At 45.1% G+C, this 18,410-nt stretch overlaps 1 protein-coding gene across 1 annotated transcript; it reads left to right on the plus strand.

Annotated features, from left to right (window-relative positions):
- Positions 1–127: 127 nt before the first annotated feature.
- ERP27 (endoplasmic reticulum protein 27) lies at positions 128–18,372 on the plus strand. Its single transcript, XM_069003922.1, has 7 exons — positions 128–317; positions 517–617; positions 3,388–3,525; positions 6,852–6,965; positions 9,911–10,036; positions 16,990–17,187; positions 17,857–18,372. The coding sequence occupies exons 1-7, from the start codon at positions 197–199 to the stop codon at positions 17,899–17,901; spliced, it is 843 nt and encodes a 280-aa protein (XP_068860023.1). The 5' UTR covers positions 128–196; the 3' UTR covers positions 17,902–18,372.
- The last annotated feature ends 38 nt before the right edge of the window (positions 18,373–18,410 follow it).

Here is an 18,410-nt window from a genome sequence, read left to right on the forward strand (position 1 = left end):
AATGGCAGTGTTGGTGCAGCTCTCCAGGGCTGTTCCTGCACAGCAGGGAGGGGCTTTCTCCAGCCAGGCAGTTATCTCAGGAGCTGAAGGCTTTGCCCTGGGCCAGCTGCTCCCTTCCCACCACCTCAGTAGAGGTTGTGAGTCCTCACAGCAGCTGACGTGTCTCTTGCCAAGGAGAGGACCGGAGCAGGGTGGCATGGCGAGGAAAAGGCAAGCTGGTACCGTGGCCACATCTGTCTTCCCGTTCCTCCTTGTTATCCTGCTTACCAGATGCTCCCCAGCGGGGTGTGCTGGAGGCGATGACTCTGCATCCCACAGTAAGTGAGTTTTCTTCCTGCTTTGGGGAAAGGCTGGGTCTGCTGCAGGGAGTCCTCCTTATCCAAGGTATGCTGCACAGACATTGTGTTGAGCTTGCAGGAGAGGTGTGTGGGTGAGGTTGGGATGCTTGTGTTGGGGGCATCCTCTTTGAGCTGCTCTGTGTGTACACTCTGCCCAACCCTGACCTTTGCTCTGCAGGCACAGCCAGCACCACAGAGAAACCTGTCCTGTTAAACAACATCGAAGATGCCAAAGCCTTCGTCAGTGGTGCAGAGGTGGCAGTCATTGGATTCTTCCAGGTGTGTTCACAGCACCTCCCCTCTGCCAGTCGTGAGCCCTATCCCACCCTGATGAGAGCATGAGGCTGGACGTGGTGTAAACATCTGCCAAAGGCAGCTGTTGTCCCAAAAGGTGCTGAGGCTGTGTCAGGCATGTGGAGGGATTAGGTGATGGGTCACAGAGAGAGTACAGGGAATTTGGTCTGGGCATGGAAAAGGAGATGGAGCCGGAGAGGAAGATGAAGGAGATTGTAGGAGCCCTGGTGGAGGAGAAAGGGAAATGCTGCAGGGGAAGCAAACCAGAAATGTGCATGGTAGAGAAACAGTGTTGGTGAGGGGTGAGTGGGAACATCAGTTATGTGCTGTAGTCAGCAAAGACAGTATGGCACTGCCTGTGTGATAGGGCTGAGGAAGCAAAGTCTCAGGGAGAAGTGATAGCACAGGTCCGCTGAAGTCCAAGAGAGTTTGGGCTCAGGCTGCAGCCTCCTCGTAGGGGGGGTGTAGGCATGGGCTGTGTCTCACTGCTTTGTTTCCCAGAGTAGATATCCTTGAGATCTCTGTCTCTTTTTGTGTAAATTCCATTGAATTCAAAGGTGAGTGACAGGTGCAAGTCCCTTGGCCCCAAAATGGCATGAGTATTTTTCCTCAGAAAATAAAAGGAAAATATTTATTGAATCACAGCACTGTAAAACAGAAGCCTCTTTGACAGGATCCTTATTATTTTTAAGGTCCCCAACTTGCACCTTTTTCCATGTTTTTTTTGAGCTCCATTCTGCTCCTCTGCTGCCCACACACTGCCTCATGTCAGAGAAGGCTTAAGACTTTCAAAACCAGGTCCTTCTGCAAGCACCTTCCTCCTTCTGCCCTGGGGCTGGAGGGCAGTCTAGGGAGGGCATCATACTCTTGGTACAGGGCAGTGGCATCTCACAGCCCACCACAAAGTGAGGACCGATGGTGCTGCCTGTGCAGTGCGGGCAGCAACAAGTCTGGGAGCGAAGGAGACTTATGCCCCAGGAGTTTTGTAAGCACTGATCACAGAGCACCAGCCGCCTCCACTTCGGTGCCTGCAGGCAATTGGAGCTCCTTGGGGGTTGCTCTTGCAGCGCTAAAGCTGTACAAACCAGCCAGCAGGCAATCTGCACACGCAGAATGAAAGTGCTGAGACGCCTCCTTCCCCGAGGGTAGCTGGCTGGGCTTGCGGCAGAGCTGTAGCCAGAGCCTCCTCCTGAGCTGCAGCAGGCACATGGCTCCTTTCTCTTGTGCCACAGTGATCTCCTGCTGCAGGATTTCATTCTTCAGAGCCAGACAGGAGGCTGCTGCCGTGCAGCCCCAGCTGCCAGGGCACGAGGCAGCAGCCAGAGACACGTCGGGCATTCAGTGCCTGAAGCATGACAGGGCTGCGTTTGAATAAGATAAAGTAGATAAAGACGTATGTGTGCCATGAAGGCTTGGCTCTCTGCCTGAAAGTATATTCATCCAAATAAAGTCCATGTTCTCTGCTCACCATGAATTATTTCTCTGCTGCAGCCTTTCAATTCACTGCTGTACGCGGCTCAGCAAGCTTCCCATATAATGAGCACGGCCTCCCTGACTGGGAACAGCATGCCGTGATAGAAACACAGCACACTGCTCCAGAAACCCCGTGTGTCTGTGAGAAAGGGCCACGCTTGGCCTGATTAAACCCCAGGTTTCTCAGGAATGCTCCAAAACTCAGTGAGATTATTCCCATCCTAGGCTTTAGTGCTCTCACCAGAGCAATGTTGATGCACTGGCATTTCCAAAACGGGTCATGAGAGATGTTTTTCTTTGGAAAAAGAATTTTCTTTGAACAAAGAATTCTGTTTTCCGTTCTCTCTGGGCTCACAAACAGCTGAGCTGACAGTTCTAACTAAAAAGAAAAACAAACCAATTTCCAAGCAGACACCATGTCTATGTCCATTAAATAGAAGTATCAAAAATACATCACTGAAAAGCTGCGAATCAGAATAGCAAGGGAGGCTTTAATACAGGCAAAGGCTAGTAGTATTTAATGCTCTCTTTGCAGGAAAGAGAATGGACCTCAAATTGCTGAGAAATTGCACATTTCTATCCTTTGATACACCTGAATTAGCTACTTTTTACAGGATATATCTAAGATATTCTTTTAAAAGGAGCCAGGGTACTGATAATGCAGGGTGCTCAAAATTGTAACCCCCTGGCTCTAGAATCAAGGTTAGTTTAGAAATTGTGACGTTTATATATTTATTTTATACACACACGTGTGTGTGTGTGTTTAAACGCGCTAATCTATATTCTGGGTTTGTCCCCTTCTTTCTGAGTGCCCAAGGGCTCAGCACCACCCTGGCGTGCTCCCCCTGGGCATGTGGGTAAGCAGGGCAGGGTGCCCATCCTGCCGTAACTGAGTGGCGACTGTGGCTCAGAAGCGGAGGGGTGCTTGTCGCCGGCAGCGGGCGGGTAGGGGTGTGTGGGGCGGGGTGTGTGTGGGCGGGTAGGGGTGTGTGGGGCGGGTAGGGGTGTGTGGGGCGGGTAGGGGTGTGTGGGGCGGGTAGGGGTGTGTATGGGCGGGTAGGGGTGTGTGTGGGCGGGGCGGGGTGTGTGGGGCGGGGTGTGTGTGTGGGTCCCGGAGCACCCGGGCGGCCGGCAGGTGTCGCGCCCGCGCCGCCCGCGGGCGGTGCCGGTGCCGGTGCCGGTGCCGGTGCCGGTGCCGGTGCCGGTGCCGGTGCCGGTGCCGGTGCGACCCCGGGGCCCCGCTCGGGCTCGGCCCTTCACCGGCTCTCCTCTGCCTCCGCAGGAGCCGCAGAGCCCCGAAGCGGAGCAGTTTCGCCTGGCGGCCGGACAGATCCCGGAGGTGCCCTTCGGCCTCAGCAGCAGCGCCGCCGTCCTGTCTCACTACGGCGCCTCGGCGAACACTGTCGCGCTGTTCCGCAGGGTGCGTGGGCCCGCGGCGCGGCGTGGGGGGCATCACGAGCAGCTCCCTCCCCGGGAATACGCTGCCAGGCAAAAACCTGCATCTCCAGCATAGCGTCTGGTTCCGGGTCCCCCCGCCCGCTGGTGTGGGTGGGAGAGGCTCTAGGACGAGTGCTTACAACGGTAAAAAGCGTAAAACTCATCTCTCCTTAGGGCAAGCCAAAAATAGGGTTGTCATTGGCAGTCAGGCTGCCTGCCCACCTCGAAGTACACCCCCCTTCCTGCCCCAAAGAGGGCTTTTGCTTTCCAGTTGCAGAGTGCCTGTCACCGAGACATGGAGCGTTAATTACACCTGGTAAGATTCTCCTGTTCAGGTGTTTGCCCTGTGGATCTGGTTCAGCACCCAGTGCTCTGCAAAGAGCAATGCTTGTGTTTCTACATGACCTGCCGGGAGCCTGGCATTAGCTTGGATTGAGTTTCTGTGGTTTTGGAAAGGGTCCTGAGACACGTGAAAAGCATCTAGAGTCCATGTTACCATGGATCAACACAGCAGGCTTGATACCAGAACTTGGCAAGTGTCACTTCAGGCAGGCAAAGCTGTCTCCTAGGGTACAAAACTTTTCCATCATGACAGAAAACAGATCCAGACTAGGTCTGTGCAGGTAAGAGATGCTGTGCCGCCCTACACTGTGGTTTGCAGACTCATTTCCTAAATATCCTTTAGGCGTTAGAAATCTTGCTTTGGAGTTTCTTAGGGATGGATGCTGTGCAAGATCAAATCTCTGTTGACTCCAGCTCTAAGTGCTGGTGCCTCAGTGTAGCTATGTTTGCTGAAATTTAAGCAGATGATACTAAGAAGAACCATGTATTTGCTGCAAGAGTACCAAGAAAAGCTAAGAGCAAGTGTTCTACTAGTTACATCAATTTCCTCATGTTGCCCCTTCTCACACAAGCATGGCAGTTGAAAACTGCAGAGATAGGTGTGTCTGAAGAGGAAAGGGGCCCCAGACAGCACAAGATGTCCTAAAAACCACTGAAGTGTTGTGACACCAAACCTCTAAGTGCTTGAGGTGGGGAGAAATGTTCTAGGGAAACTAAATATGGCAGCTTAGCCAAGTTCTAGATCCAGGCTGTACAAAGATTGGATAAAGACAGTTTGTTCTCTTTTTTTCCCTCATCATTTCCTGCACCATGTTTACCACTAATATTATCCAAATAATTAAAAAAAGAATGATCTAAGACTGAGCAATAACTAGGCAGGTCCTTTTATTTAACCTCTTATTTGCTAGATGTTGCAATTTCAAGCAACACCCATTTCAATTTTGGTTCTTAGTCATTGTGGTTTTCTTCCAAAAATATTGAAAAGATCCTTTGTTTTTGAACTGTGGCAGATAGTGAGGATGACTGCACTGGGAGAGAGTTTGATAAAAGAAAGTGTTTGGATTGTTGGAATTTGTATTATATTGAATATTCTTTGTTCGGAGTCCAGTTTTTGCAACAGAACTCTTGTTCAATAGGGAAGAAAACAGTCAAAAAAATAAAACACCAGTCAGGTTCAAATGTGGTTGACAATTCACTTGTCTGATTGTCAGTTTTTCTTAAATTGCCAGACACATTATTTTTCCTTTTATCCTGTGCTGAATAATGTGTAGGAGTAAGGGGTCAGAGATAAAAAGGAATTTTAAAAGAACGGATACAGGAACTTGGAATCAAATACTCATTTGAAGGATACAAAGATGCGTCACCAGGATAGAAGTGAATCAGAGGCATAAATTAATTTTTCCTTTGCCTTTGCAGTGTATGAAACATATATAATGCTTAGAAGTTTAAACCATAATTACAGTAGTAGGAGGGACTGTGTCAACCGGTGAGACTTCTTTGTATATAGTGGAAAGACACTGATTTATTCTAGTAAGAACTCCTGATAGACCTAAAAAGAATGTAATTAACAGATGCTAACAACCTAATTATATGGAGTGATAAAGACATTTTGACTAGAGCTTCAACTATTAAATGCAGGCTATTTTCCAGCCTTATTTTCTTAAAAACATAAATGTTGACTGCAGATTCAAGATGTTATTATCCCCAAATGGAAATCAGATGTTTTCAGAAGCCCATGAAAGTCAAGAGAAGACTTTCTGTAGAGTCCAGGCTGCTTTAGATCAGTTCCCAAGGCCTGTCTGATCTCACCTACCCAGGTGTTGCGCTGTCCTCATCTTCTTTACTTAGGCAGAACTGCCCTTTCATGTTATGCAGGAGGAAAATCTGTGAGCGGAGTTGGGCTACACAGTCTGAAAAGCACCAGCTTGTGTTGTCAGACAGGGTGGGTGCCTGGTATCAAACACCTTGCCAATGACCACAGAACAGCAAAAATGACTTTAGATGTTTGCACACCACTGGAAAAACTAACACAAGCACTTTCAGAGGTTGTCCAGATGCAGAGAATAAAATCTGGGGTGTGCATGTGGACTGCTCCTCAGCCCCAAGAACCTCATTCAACATGTGTATCAATGGCCTTCAAATCCCAAACTTTGATCCTACTTCATGTCAGAGACCACTGTTCCCATGGCTTAACTCAGTCACATCCTGTGGTGGTACTGCACAGGAACTCTGCCCTTAAACTCTGGTGTGTTGCTATCATTCAATGGTTGCCTGCTTTTTTCTGTTTACCAGGTCATGAACATCTCAATAAAATCACATCACTTTGAGGGGATGAAGTGTGGGAAGATGTGTGGCAGGATGGATTTTCCTCTAAAGCTGAAATATGCTGGGCTTAAATTTTTTCTTTTTTTCTTTCTTTTTTTTTCCCTGCTGTGCTGGAAGAAAAATCCTCTTTTTATTGGAGAGATTTCCTGCTTGCACAATGTTTCCAGGAATTCCATACCAGGCGATGCCAATGTTTATTACTTGTAGAAGAAACAGAATAAGCAGATGAAGATTTTTAAAAGGGACATAAAGCCAATATTGATGTGAGGAGTTAGACTATTTATTGACCTCTCTGCACAATGCCTAGAATAGTTTGTCAGCTAATTCTCCCTGTCTCCAGTGCATTGAGAGCTGAGAGTGTAGGGATGTCTGGAGTCCTAAGAGACTTCTGTTATACCATGAGTTTGCCTTGTCCATGGGAGGCTGGAGAATGCTGGGAGATTCTTATCTCAGGCTGGCCCCTGTAGGTTCTAGACCTCCAGAAGTGGTGATGGGAAGAGGTGGGGATTACGTAGTGGGGGAGAGAGGGTGGTGGTGTCCCAGGGGGTGGGTGTCTCTGTGAGGGAGTGCAACCAATGCCTCTGGAGGAGGTGCTGAGATGAGAGGACAGCTGTCACTGTAGGTGTCTTTGCATGTCTTCAGGTAGACGATGACCGAAGGGATCTGGATATGAACAACAGAGACGTTGATGCCAAGAAGCTGACTCGTTTCGTTCGGATGAACGAGCTCCGCCTGGTGACAGAGTACAACCCTGTGGTAATTACCAGCTCCCTGCAGTCCTCACCCTTGCGCTTGGCCTCTTCCTCATGGTGTCCTCTGGCCTCAGTTTGCATATCCAGATGTGTGTGAGGGTTGGAGCAATGGTGTAGATGGGACTGAGGGAGCCACACAGCTCTTCGCTGGAAGCAGATTTGCTGGGGCATGAGTGTAGTGGGAGAGGAGGGGAGTCATCACAGTTTCTTTAGCTCTCCAGTAAATTTGGGGTGTTGAGGGGCAGAAAACTTCATTTCTTACTACTCTTGTGCACAACTCTGCTTCCTCCCACGGATATTTGCCATGTTGTGCCATGCCTGCAGAGCCAGCTCAGCCAGAATGCCCTCTCCTTGACAAGCCTTGAGAAACATGGAAGCTCAGATGACCTGCTCTCACAAGGCAGGCTTTTCTGCATCACTCAGACACAGGGCTTGATGTGAGCCAAGAAATTTGAACACATATTCAAGAGCAGCTTGGGAACTTCCCAAGCAAAATCTTTCCCATCCCTTCCACCCATTCCTCCAGAATTCATCAGTTCAACAGCAACAATCACCACCAAAACAAACAAACAAACAATCAATCAAACAAACCACATACAAAATCAGGCTTAGAGTGCTTCCCTGTTGGCCATCTTCACTGGCTCATCCATCTGACTGGCAGTGGCAGGGTCCCAGCGCTCCTGCCTGCTGTAGAGGTTGACCGAAGATTTAGGTTCCTCTGAAATCTCAGCAGTTCCCTGGGCTCATTGCTGTGAAGTCAGTGGGTCTTAGAAGCCCCAGTTGCTGCAAGGCTGAGACTTTATCATTGTTGATAGGGTATTTTGTGGCCTTCTGGATAGCTACAGCAGTGCTGACCAGGCTCAGCTTACAATGGAGAAGAATGGCCCAACCTGCTTCAGAGCTAAACCTTATCAAGATAAACCCAAGGATCATCTAAGAGAACTGACACATTCAGTCAGTTCAGTTGCAGCCCACCAGTAGAGAGTATTTTGTTTTGAAATTTAACTTTTTTTTTCCACAATGAAATATGGTAGGAGGTTTTTCTTTTTCTGTAACAAAAAAGAAAAAAAATTGTTTTTCATCTTCAAAGGGGAAAAATACATTTTGAAATCACAGAATATTTCTGGGGACTGCTCTATCCTGCCCCACTGGCCTAACAGCCCTTTAAGAACATCCAAGTCACATCAGCAGGGATGTTCTTCTTATCTTTGTAATTTCCCAGACCTTCCCTATTCATCCTAAAAGGAGCCCCTATTGCATCCTTTTGCAATTCATGGGACCATGTCTCTTTCTTTATGCAGTTCTGCTGATGCTTTGGATTCTAACTGCACAGTGTCCTGTTTGGCACCCAGGCTGTCTCCCTGACTGAGAATTCCTCAGCTGTTCAGCTGGTCCCCTCCGCCCTGACTGTCAGTACAGATGTTGTTGCAGTTTTTTTCCAGACCCTCTGGAGCGTTATCAAGGTGCTGCAATTAACAGTGCCTCCTGCAGTCTCTGGCCCAAAGCCCTCCCAGCTTCCCTAAGGTAGCTTGGTTTTTCATAAATATTTATTCCCAGTGCATATGCTGTTTGCATCCAAAAATGCTGCAGGTCAGCAGATAATGGAGTCACATGGCTTGCACCAAGTGCTGCCAAGAGTTTCTCTCCCCATCCTGGGGCCCTAACTGTTTCTCCCACATACTTTATGAGTTTTTAGGCAATGTTTACCCTGTGGGCTTTTCAGGACAGTCAGATGTGGCCCAGCCGTGCTGATGAGCTCTGCTGGTCACTCACACAAGGTTGTATGGACAGGCACACCTTTGCGTGCAGCTGCTGGAGGAACTGCTGCTCCAGCCCTGTCCACTCTCACCCCAGCCTTGTCATGGGGCTTGGTGCCGGCTGGCTTCACCCTCACCTTCAGCCTCATCCTCTCCTATGAGGTCTTCTAATGTTCTCCAGCTTAGCTTGCAACCCCTCTACTGTCGCCTGTCTCAGCTGCACACCATCAGAAAAGTGAAGGGATATAAAATATCTGATAAACATTAAGCTAACAGCAGAGTCCCGTCTGCAAAAGCTGGATGCTCTGTTATGCCCCACCCTGGCCAGCATGCACTCCCTGACCCCTTCCTTGTTGCTCCTGGAGCATGTGGAAACTTTCTGGTCCCACTGGCAGGGAGCTGCACAGTCTGTGCCTCTGTGGTTTTGGTGGCACGGGGGAGGCAGCAGGTCTGGCCCCACTACTGTTTAATTTGAGGGAGAGGCTGCAGGCCTGCAGGAAGCAGGCAGAAGGAGAAGTGAGATGACGAATGAGCGAGTTCATGGAGATGGTGCTGTGGCTTCTTGGGCAGTGCCAGCCCTGTCTCCTCACAGAGGGCCAGTGTGTAGTGCCCTCTTGGCCCTTGCCCAGGGTCTTCTCTCACTGTGGGACTGCAGAGGTAATTTTAACCCTCAGCACCCAGGAGTGTGCAGGCCATCGGGTTGCTGAAGCTCTGGACTCATTCCCATCCTACACACAGTGTAACGCTAAAGAAAGATAATAAGGACAACCTTTACACCACAAATCCTTCCCACGTTCTTGCTCACATTTCAGGCAGATGCTAGGCTTCAGCAATTTAGGACATCCTTATATTCAGTGTTTGCCGGCCTTGCTCTTCGCATCCTTGTTCTAGTTTTCAGCTTGCTGTATTCTGCCCTAATCCTACTCCTCTTGCCTAGTCACTGTCTTGAGGATGGTGAGGGACCTTTGTGGTCTTCAGACTCTTGTCTGGGGAATAAGCAAAGCCAGGAGGTTAAGTGCTTCTGCAAAGAGCCCAGACTGTATCTCTCCTGCTTTAAAAAACCCTGTGATGCTGATTTGCAAAGAAACCACAGCTGAGCCATGTGGACTTATGTCCCTCTGACACTGCATCCAATGCAAATTGAATGTTCTCAATCACCTTGCCTGTGTGTGTTTCTCTCTGTGCTGGCCAGACTGCCATAGGTGTGATGCAGAGTTCACTCGAGTTTAACCTTCTCCTGATCACAGACAAGATGTCCCCAAAGCACCCTGAGCGAATGCGCAAGTTTCGGGCGGCGGCAGAGCTCTACAAGGGGAAGGTAAGCCCAAACAGAGGGAAAGAGTTAGGGAGTTAGGATGGATAGGACTGTTAGGGAGGAAGAAAGAATAGTGAATTCTGCCATGAGTGGTGAGTGCATAATCTCCTCTGTGAATTATGAGAGCAAAGATCAAGTAGCAGGAGAAGAGGATTATCTGGATAATTAAATGGAGGGGTTGGTTCTGTTCACCTTTTGCCAGTTTGCTGCCTTATGGAGAAAATATCCTCTGTATCCTGCTCCTCTGCTCTCTTGGTGAAACATCGTGTTTCTTTTAGTCCAGTCTTGTTCCCGTACTGGCAGATGACACAGCTGCTGCACTTCAGTCTGGCTACAGTTGTGTTGCACTGATGTGATAGGTGAATTTGTATTTACAGCCTGAAGGATGCCAAGGAGCCTTATATAAGTGACCAGATAGCAAATAATGTCAGCACTTCTTAACCCTTAGACTTCTGGTTGGGTTCTGGGGAAATGGCTATTTTAAAGGAGCTGCAGATTAATTGCTTAGATTTTCTACACTAAGATGTGTAGATGAGGTGTTTCAGAGAAATTTTGCTTGAATCCCATCCTTCTGTGAACAGAGCTCCCCAAATAGTAAATCATCCTGTGTCTGCTTCTCTGCCAGCAGCTGGATTACAGTGGAATTTGTGTCCAAGGGACAGAAGCAAAGGAGGATTGGGAGCAACACGAAGGCATTTATGGCAAGGGAGAACAGCAGATGGGAGGGGGCAGAATATCGTAGAAGTGGGGAAGGATAAGCTGAGAGGCATGAAGAGATCTTCCTCTGAGAAATGTGGAGCTGGAAAGAGCTGCGATTTGATGACTAGAACATCTGCATGCATCTGGTTTTGGTATTGAAGGGACAGATTAGAAATCAAGTATACCCTCAGCTTCAAATTCAGGGACCACCTCAGAACTATGCACTTTCAAAAGTCTTGAGACTGCTTATGGCAGGACTACTTTGGACCTTTACATCTTTCCTACCCATTGGCAAGAGCCTGGGCAGAAACTATGCATCAAAATCAAAAGGTCACTTCAAAAATGTTTTGCTTTGATGAATATGTAGTTATAAACGAAAACTCATTTATCTGTAAAATTCCATTTATCTATTGTAAGATGTATGTTAAAGTGACACCAATTAAAACTGTTCTCCCTGAGAAGCAGAGTCTGATACAGGTCTCCACCTAGCAGCTGTCTCTTCTAACATGATGCTGTTTAGCATCAGTGTCCTTTGCTGATGCAGCTGCATCTAGTCTTCATGTGACTTGCCTAGATCTGAGAAAATGGCTATAATTTTCCTAGAAATACTTCACAAAACATTGGATAAATTGTTGTACTGAAGTTCAGACAATTTATGAATTCTTAGCAAGCCAAATTTAATTTTTTTTATTTGTGCAGGCAAGTTTCCAACCAAATCAGTCTACAAGTTTGCCAGAGTAAAATATAAACATTAAGGATGTGGGGATTTGACTGATTATTTCCACTTCACTGCTGTGGTACTTGAGAACACAGAGATGAAGTGACTTAGAGTCTAATAAGTTGTTTTTCCTGAAGGAGTGGCACTCTGAGGAATAAACTGTGTTTTAGACTGCCCTCCTAGAAAGCAGCCAGAGAGTGCTAGGATCCCTCTCTTTGGCTTTTAGGTCTGGATAGTAAGGAGTAAGCAGAGTGATATGCCCACTTAGGTTCATCTCCATTTCTCTGTTGTATAGAAAGACCTGAATTAGTTTGGGTATCAGTGGCAGCCACTGCACAATACCATGAAAATCCCTGTTGGCTAATTTTCCTATGTGAATTTCTATTAACTGAGGTTTGCTTCAAAATAAGTAAAGTATTGATTAGATTTTGCCTTTTAGTGGCTTGCAGATTGTCTGAGAATAAATGCAAGATTCTTGACCTGAATTTTATTCAGCATTACCAGTGAATAATTCCTGTCCTGTGGCATAGTGGTGAAAGGCTGGTTTGTGCTGAGGGGTTAGTGCTGTCAGTGGTTTGAGCAAGGAATCATTGCTGTGCAGTGGAGAGGTGTTCAGGCTCCCTGTGAGCATGTACCACTGCATCCAACACTGCTTTACAGTGACTGCAGTGTCAGAACAGAGTGGGGATACTTGGTGTACCTTGCAACATTTCTACAAGCCAGTGCAAAACACAACCAGAGCCTCAAAAGGGTTCCCGAGCAGGAGGGGTACCAATCCTATCACACACCTCTGCTGCACGCTGATGGAAGAGCAGTCCTTGTCATTGTCATCACCAGTGGGAGGGAAAGGAGAAACTTGTTACTTGGATGGAGAGATGAAAAGGAGCTGCTGCTGCTGCTGAGTGACTGACTCCAAAGAGTGAAGAAAACCGTAGAATTGTGAAATAATTTAGGTTGTAAAACACCCCTAAGATGATTGAGTCCAACCGTTAATGGATCGTGAGGAAGTGATTCACCTGCCAGTTTCTGGATTATGGTCCTTTCATCTCTGGTTTATGATATTTTCACTTCTGCCTGAGGGGTAGCTGAGATTTTCAGCTGGAGAGTCCATGAGGCAGTATGGTGAGGACTGTAATTTGAAAACAGCCTGAACTGCACCTGGAGCAGCAGTGACTGCCTGGAGGCACTCCAGATTTTTCTAGATTTTATTGTGGAACCTGAGCACTATAAGATGTTGGAAGGAAAAATACAAATGGTAGATGATGCTGAGCCAGCATAGGCTGACAACAATAAGAAGAAATATGGTAGTTTTCTAGCAGATTTTGAGAAACAATTGTGGGTGGATAATGGTAAACAGAGTTCAGAGCACTGCAGCTGCAAGAGTAAATCCACCAGCCTTCTTGGATCTTCAATAAAATATGTGCTTATTTGAGAAAGTACTGCCAAGAGTCCAGGCAAGGAATGGAAATGCACTGGAAAGGAAATGTCAGGGTTTGCATTGCTGAGCCAAACTAGCATAGTCATACTTAGTTTTCTTTCCACAGTATCAGAGTAGAACATGATAATTACAGCTGGTGTAACTCACGGGTGTTTGCAGAAGTCTCAGTAAGGTCACGCTGGAAATAACAAGAGCAACTTTTTTTGCATCTGACGTAACTGGTTTCCAATATCAAAATTATTTGGGTAGGGATGTTTGTAAACTCCCTTTAAATTTACATGTAGGTCCATTTAGAAATGCTTTCTAAGAAACTCTTGGTGTCCTTCAAGAGTTCTTCTATGGAAGTTAAAAGCTAATGCCCTTTCTCTTGCAAATAATCATTTGCACACTTTTAATTTTTCTTGTCAGACACTGATGGCTCCAGAACTGAAAGAGATAATATTTAGAGATGCCTCTTTTAGCCATAAACAGAGGATCCCATAAATATGGACTTTTTATGTCACTTAATAGATATCTGCAGTAAAGTTGTCTTTATAGCTGTCTTTTTTTTAAATTCACGACTGATTTTTTTTGATGTACTGTGATGTAAGAAATTACTCAAACTTCAGAATTTGGTCTTTTAGCTTATACAGAACAATGAAGACTGCAGCTCTCTGAAGTTCAAACACTGGATATAAGGCTTGACCACCCTTTCTGTTTGTTAGAGGAAAAACTAAGCAATGTCAAATTGGTTTCTATCATTGCGGTGCTATTTTCAATTAACTTTATTTTTTGGGCAATAACATCATTCCATATCTCACTATCTACCAGGAACTCGATGTTCTAAAAGCACTGGGCTAGGAATCAAGTTGTCAAAATACCAAGACAACACCAGTATACAAAATTTTCTGAAAGGCACCTTATTGCAGGTGACAGTGCACAGATAATATCATGTGTGAAGGGGAGATTTTGTGTCAGGAGTTCTTCATGCATGCAGGATATCCTTCACTGCCTGAAGCAGCACATATGAACACAGGCAAGAAGATTGCTACAAAATGAAAAAATGTCATGGAAATAATTTCAGACTGAAAACACCCCAACCAGCTATTGTACAAGATAGTATGAAACAGAAAGTGAACTTTCTGTTTGGTATGGAGCTAACTGATTTCTAGCAGTGACATGAGAGTTGCCATTGTAAGTGGGGTTTTGGTGAATTGCAGCTTCGGTAAGGATCTGAGTAAAGGTTTTAGGTTCTTCTCAGCACTGAAAGAGAAGGACAGGCATATGCTGCCTTCCCTTCTAAAATAGGTGGAATGAAGTTCTTGTCACTGTTTATTGTAGAGGTTACGTAGATGACTGGCTGAGACAAGACTGGGATCTGAATGGCAGAAGTTAGGCAGTGTGAATCCTGCCTCATGGTCAATATAGTTTTCCATGGTTACTGCATTCATTCTTTATGATTGGAGCTGACTGGGAATCTCAGAACAAAATAAATTCCTCATGAGAAAATGCCAGTTGCATGAGATGGCATCTATCATGGAAATGTGCCAACTGAGAAATATTCTTGGTTTTCAGCTGCTGTGGAGATCAGGCTTCCAGTGCTTGTGGCTTCTAGGCCAACACATCCTACATTCTGCCCCACAGGTGTGACCTTGAGGCCACACAGGCCTTGGCAGGACTCCTGCAGCACAACCAGCACAGGATGCATGCCGAGCCCTTCTGCTGAAGGAGGTTCCATCCCATGTCACAGCACCTCCCAGGAAGGCATCATCCTGATAGGCATTAAGGTGTCTTCTTTTGAGCTACAGTGACCAAATGCAATTGCTCTCTTTCCCGTATTTTTTGAATATAGGTGGAAATGTAAACTTTGCTGTATTTTGGCACGCTCTAACTCTGTGAGCCAAATGGGAGTCATTAGAGAGATCCAAATAGTAACTCTGAATGATGATGATATCTCAGCTTTTCTAGCTGAGGGGCCAGTTTGTGTGTTTCTGTTTGTTCTTGTGAAGAAGAAGGCATTTGGAGTTCTAAACCCCAACATTTTACTCCTTTTACTCTTTTATTCTTACTCTATTCTTTGTGTTCATGGATAAAATACATACATCTTTTTAGTTTTGGTGGTTTTAACAAAGTCTGGAAGCTTGATGAAGTGAAGAATGTTGACTAACATTTATCCCTTTCACCATTTTAAAATGCTATTCATCTGTTTTAAACGTAGCGGAGATTTTATATAAAAAGTGACACAACTTAACAATACTTTTAAAAAAAAATCATGACTATTTCTTTAACATTTGATTAAAAAAACACTGTTGTCTAGTGAATCTCTTATAGAGAAGAACTGGTGAAAATGTGCATTTCCTGTACTGACACTCTGAAAGTGCTTCCCTCCAACTCTGGCCTCTTTTTCCAGCTTGCTAGTTGGAAGGCAAGCCCTAAAGCATTAAATATTGCTGTTCCATCTTAAAGCCTCTTAGATCAAGTCCCTAAACCTGTTAACCTTAATCTCGTGACCCTTCTCTAGCTTGATGTTTTATCCTGCAAAAAGATGAATTAAGCACTCTGGGACAATTACCCCACAACCTGTCTGCTCATTAGCTTTTTGCTCTTGGGGCACAGTTGACTTTTAGAAGAGAAGTTACAAATGGTAAATACCATATATCCAGTGAAAATGCCGTTCCTGTTTCTGTATTTCACTATATAACTGAAGTTAAACCTTACAGCAGCCTAACTATGCCTCCTTCCCATAGGCTGTTGCCTAGTAAAGTTTCCAGATATATTTGTTTTTTTATAGAACATAACTTTAATAAGTAAAGAATTTAGGATTGATTAAGTTTATTTTTAGAGAAGAAAACAAGTTTGGAACTAACTTGAGTGTTCTTCATTGAAAAGAAAGAAAAACATGAGTCACAGCCTGGGAACTGGGCACATAATCTTCACATTACATTGCTTCTTTTTTTTAAACTCTTCCTGTGTAAGTGAAGCCTTGTCCATATGTACACTGAATATGCTAAACCCAGTAGATTGCACAGGGTAAAAAGAAGATAAAATGATACATGCTAGCTGGATGTTTATTTTATTGACTTGGATCTCATCTACTGAGGGATTCTATTTAATCAGGTCACTGAGTAAATTATTTAATTGCTGTGTTTATTTTCTTTTATAAATTTTATACATGATGTTTGTATTTAATATTAATGTATAAATTAACAAAAATTTTTAGAAGTAGCTATATAATTTATTGATAATCTTTCAGATTCCAGAATTTAAAATTCATACCTATTCCTACTGCACCTTTAAGACCTAAATTGAAACTTAGCTCTTAAAAATAAAATCATAGAGTTTGTCGCCAAAGTCTGTCTTCTGATCATCCCAGCAGAATCCTAATCCTTGGTCTGATCTTGCTCTCCAAGAGTTTTCGGAAGCACAGAGAACTGTAGGTCATTCTCATCCTGGCTTATTCGTTGTTGAGCTTCTCTCCCCAGGTCTTAACAAGGCTCCACCGAGCTGGGCTCTGTGGACATTGGTGCCTTGCCAACAACTTCTGTTTCCCAAACCATTGTGTCTTCATTTGTGCTCACTGCAGCTCACTTAAATATGTCCTTTGGTTTTGGTACTCTCACGTTCTTATCCTTGCAGGCTCCTGATGCCCTGTACTTCATTCCCACACTCTTGCAATTGAGTTTGATTCTTCCCACATCAAAACCCCTTTTTACTCTGGGTCTTGCATGGATGTGAGCATCTCATCCAAATAACATTCAAGTAAAGGATTCAGCTTCTTTGACATTTGCTGTTAAGATAAAAGACATGTTGTTTCTTCACCTATTAAGGGAATAGAAGTGGAGACTGCCTTCCTGTCATACTGTAGATGTATTTTTAAAGAAGGTGAAAGAAGACATGTTGTTTGGTAGTGTAAGTCTGGACTTGATAAAATACAGACAAATGCACTTCATGGAGCTGCTAGATAGTGGCCAAGGAAAGTGGTGTCCTAACAGAGTATGGATGGTTTTCTCAAACTCTTTATAAAAATATCACTGTTAATCTTCATATTATCACTCTTTGGGGATCTGTTCTCTCTCTCAGCTTCTGTTTTTTCTCACAGCTCCTTTCCTATTTCCACCACAGATTCTCTTTATCCTGTTAGACACCAATTTGAAGAGCAATGAACGAGTAGTGTCATACTTCCAGCTGAAGAAGTCCCAGCTGCCAGCTCTGGCTATATTCCACACACCAGATGATGAGCATGATGTGTTGACTCTGGATGAAATCTCCATTGAGCGTGTACAGGACTTCTGTAATCCTTTCCTTCAAAGAATGCAAAAGGTAATGGGGGGTCCTGATGCTGTTGTTTACCAGGCTCTTGAAGAAGGTGGCTTCAGTTCCTTGAACTCCTCCCCATCCCCATCACTTCCTCTTTCATGTACATTTGCACCTGAATATCAGAAAAACATTAGATTTAGGGCAGAGCAGAGATGGATGTCTTTGCAGAGCCTCTGTCTTCATTGACCTCTACCTTCTAGTCTACAGCAAGAACTCACTGGTCTCTGCAGCTGTATGAAGGTCTCTGTGAAGCATCTATCTTTTGGGGACAGCCACTAGGGAGAAAAAGTGAAGGGTGCTTTTGGATGCTGAGAATGGAGGTGGTGGATGGCAGTGTATGAGAGCAGGTCAGAGAGACAGTGGCATGGATAGGAATTAAATCTATCAGGAAGAGTACAAAACAGAGTGTACAGATAAGGCCTTAGGACTCTACCAGAGGTCTCTGCTGGGAGAGGGACAATTAAATATCCATGTTCATTCAGTGTTAAGGGTTCTCTCTCTGTCAAAATTCATCCTCCTGTAGTACAGGGGCTTTGTGTTGTGTGATGGAAATGAGATAGGGCAGTGGCATAGACAGCAGAGGGAGGCATTTGAGTTATTTTGTTTTCTTTATCTCTATGCGGACAAGCCAAGTAATGTCAAAACTGAATTCATACCTCTAATGTGTTTTAGAAAGAAGACAAATCTGAGGAGAAGCCCCTCAATGAAGAACTCTGATTCTTTCTCAGCCAAGAGGATGACTGTAGCCAGAGTAATCTGCTTCTGGTGTATGAGGAGTTCACCCTGCCCTACAGCTCAGCAGTTCCTGAGCCAAGTCAGTCATGGATTCTCATCATCATTCTATGTACATTTATACCTTCTTTCCTCTCCAGGAATCTCTTCTCTCTTATCTCTTCTCATTTGTTGGCTCCAGAACTCTTTTTTCAGTACTCCAGGACCTCTGGTATTGCCCTACAGTGTGTCCTTCCATGCCACTCTGTGGGAACAAAGGGTGACATAGTGAAATGGCAATATTAGAGGTAAAGCTAGTAGTTCCCAGGAATCTGTTTCCCTCATTCTTTTGGTTTTTGGTGCCATGCTGGGATCCACTGTCAGCCTTTCCTGATACTACGAACAGATTTGTTGCTTCATGTCACATGAAATTCTCCATTTATTTTACTAAATAAAGCAGTAAGTGAATAGCCTGAATTTTTATGCAAATATGTTATTTCCCACTCCCCTTTTCT

The sequence above is a fragment of the Aphelocoma coerulescens genome, chromosome 1A (genome assembly GCF_041296385.1).
Source record: "Aphelocoma coerulescens isolate FSJ_1873_10779 chromosome 1A, UR_Acoe_1.0, whole genome shotgun sequence".
Taxonomy (NCBI): domain Eukaryota; kingdom Metazoa; phylum Chordata; class Aves; order Passeriformes; family Corvidae; genus Aphelocoma; species Aphelocoma coerulescens.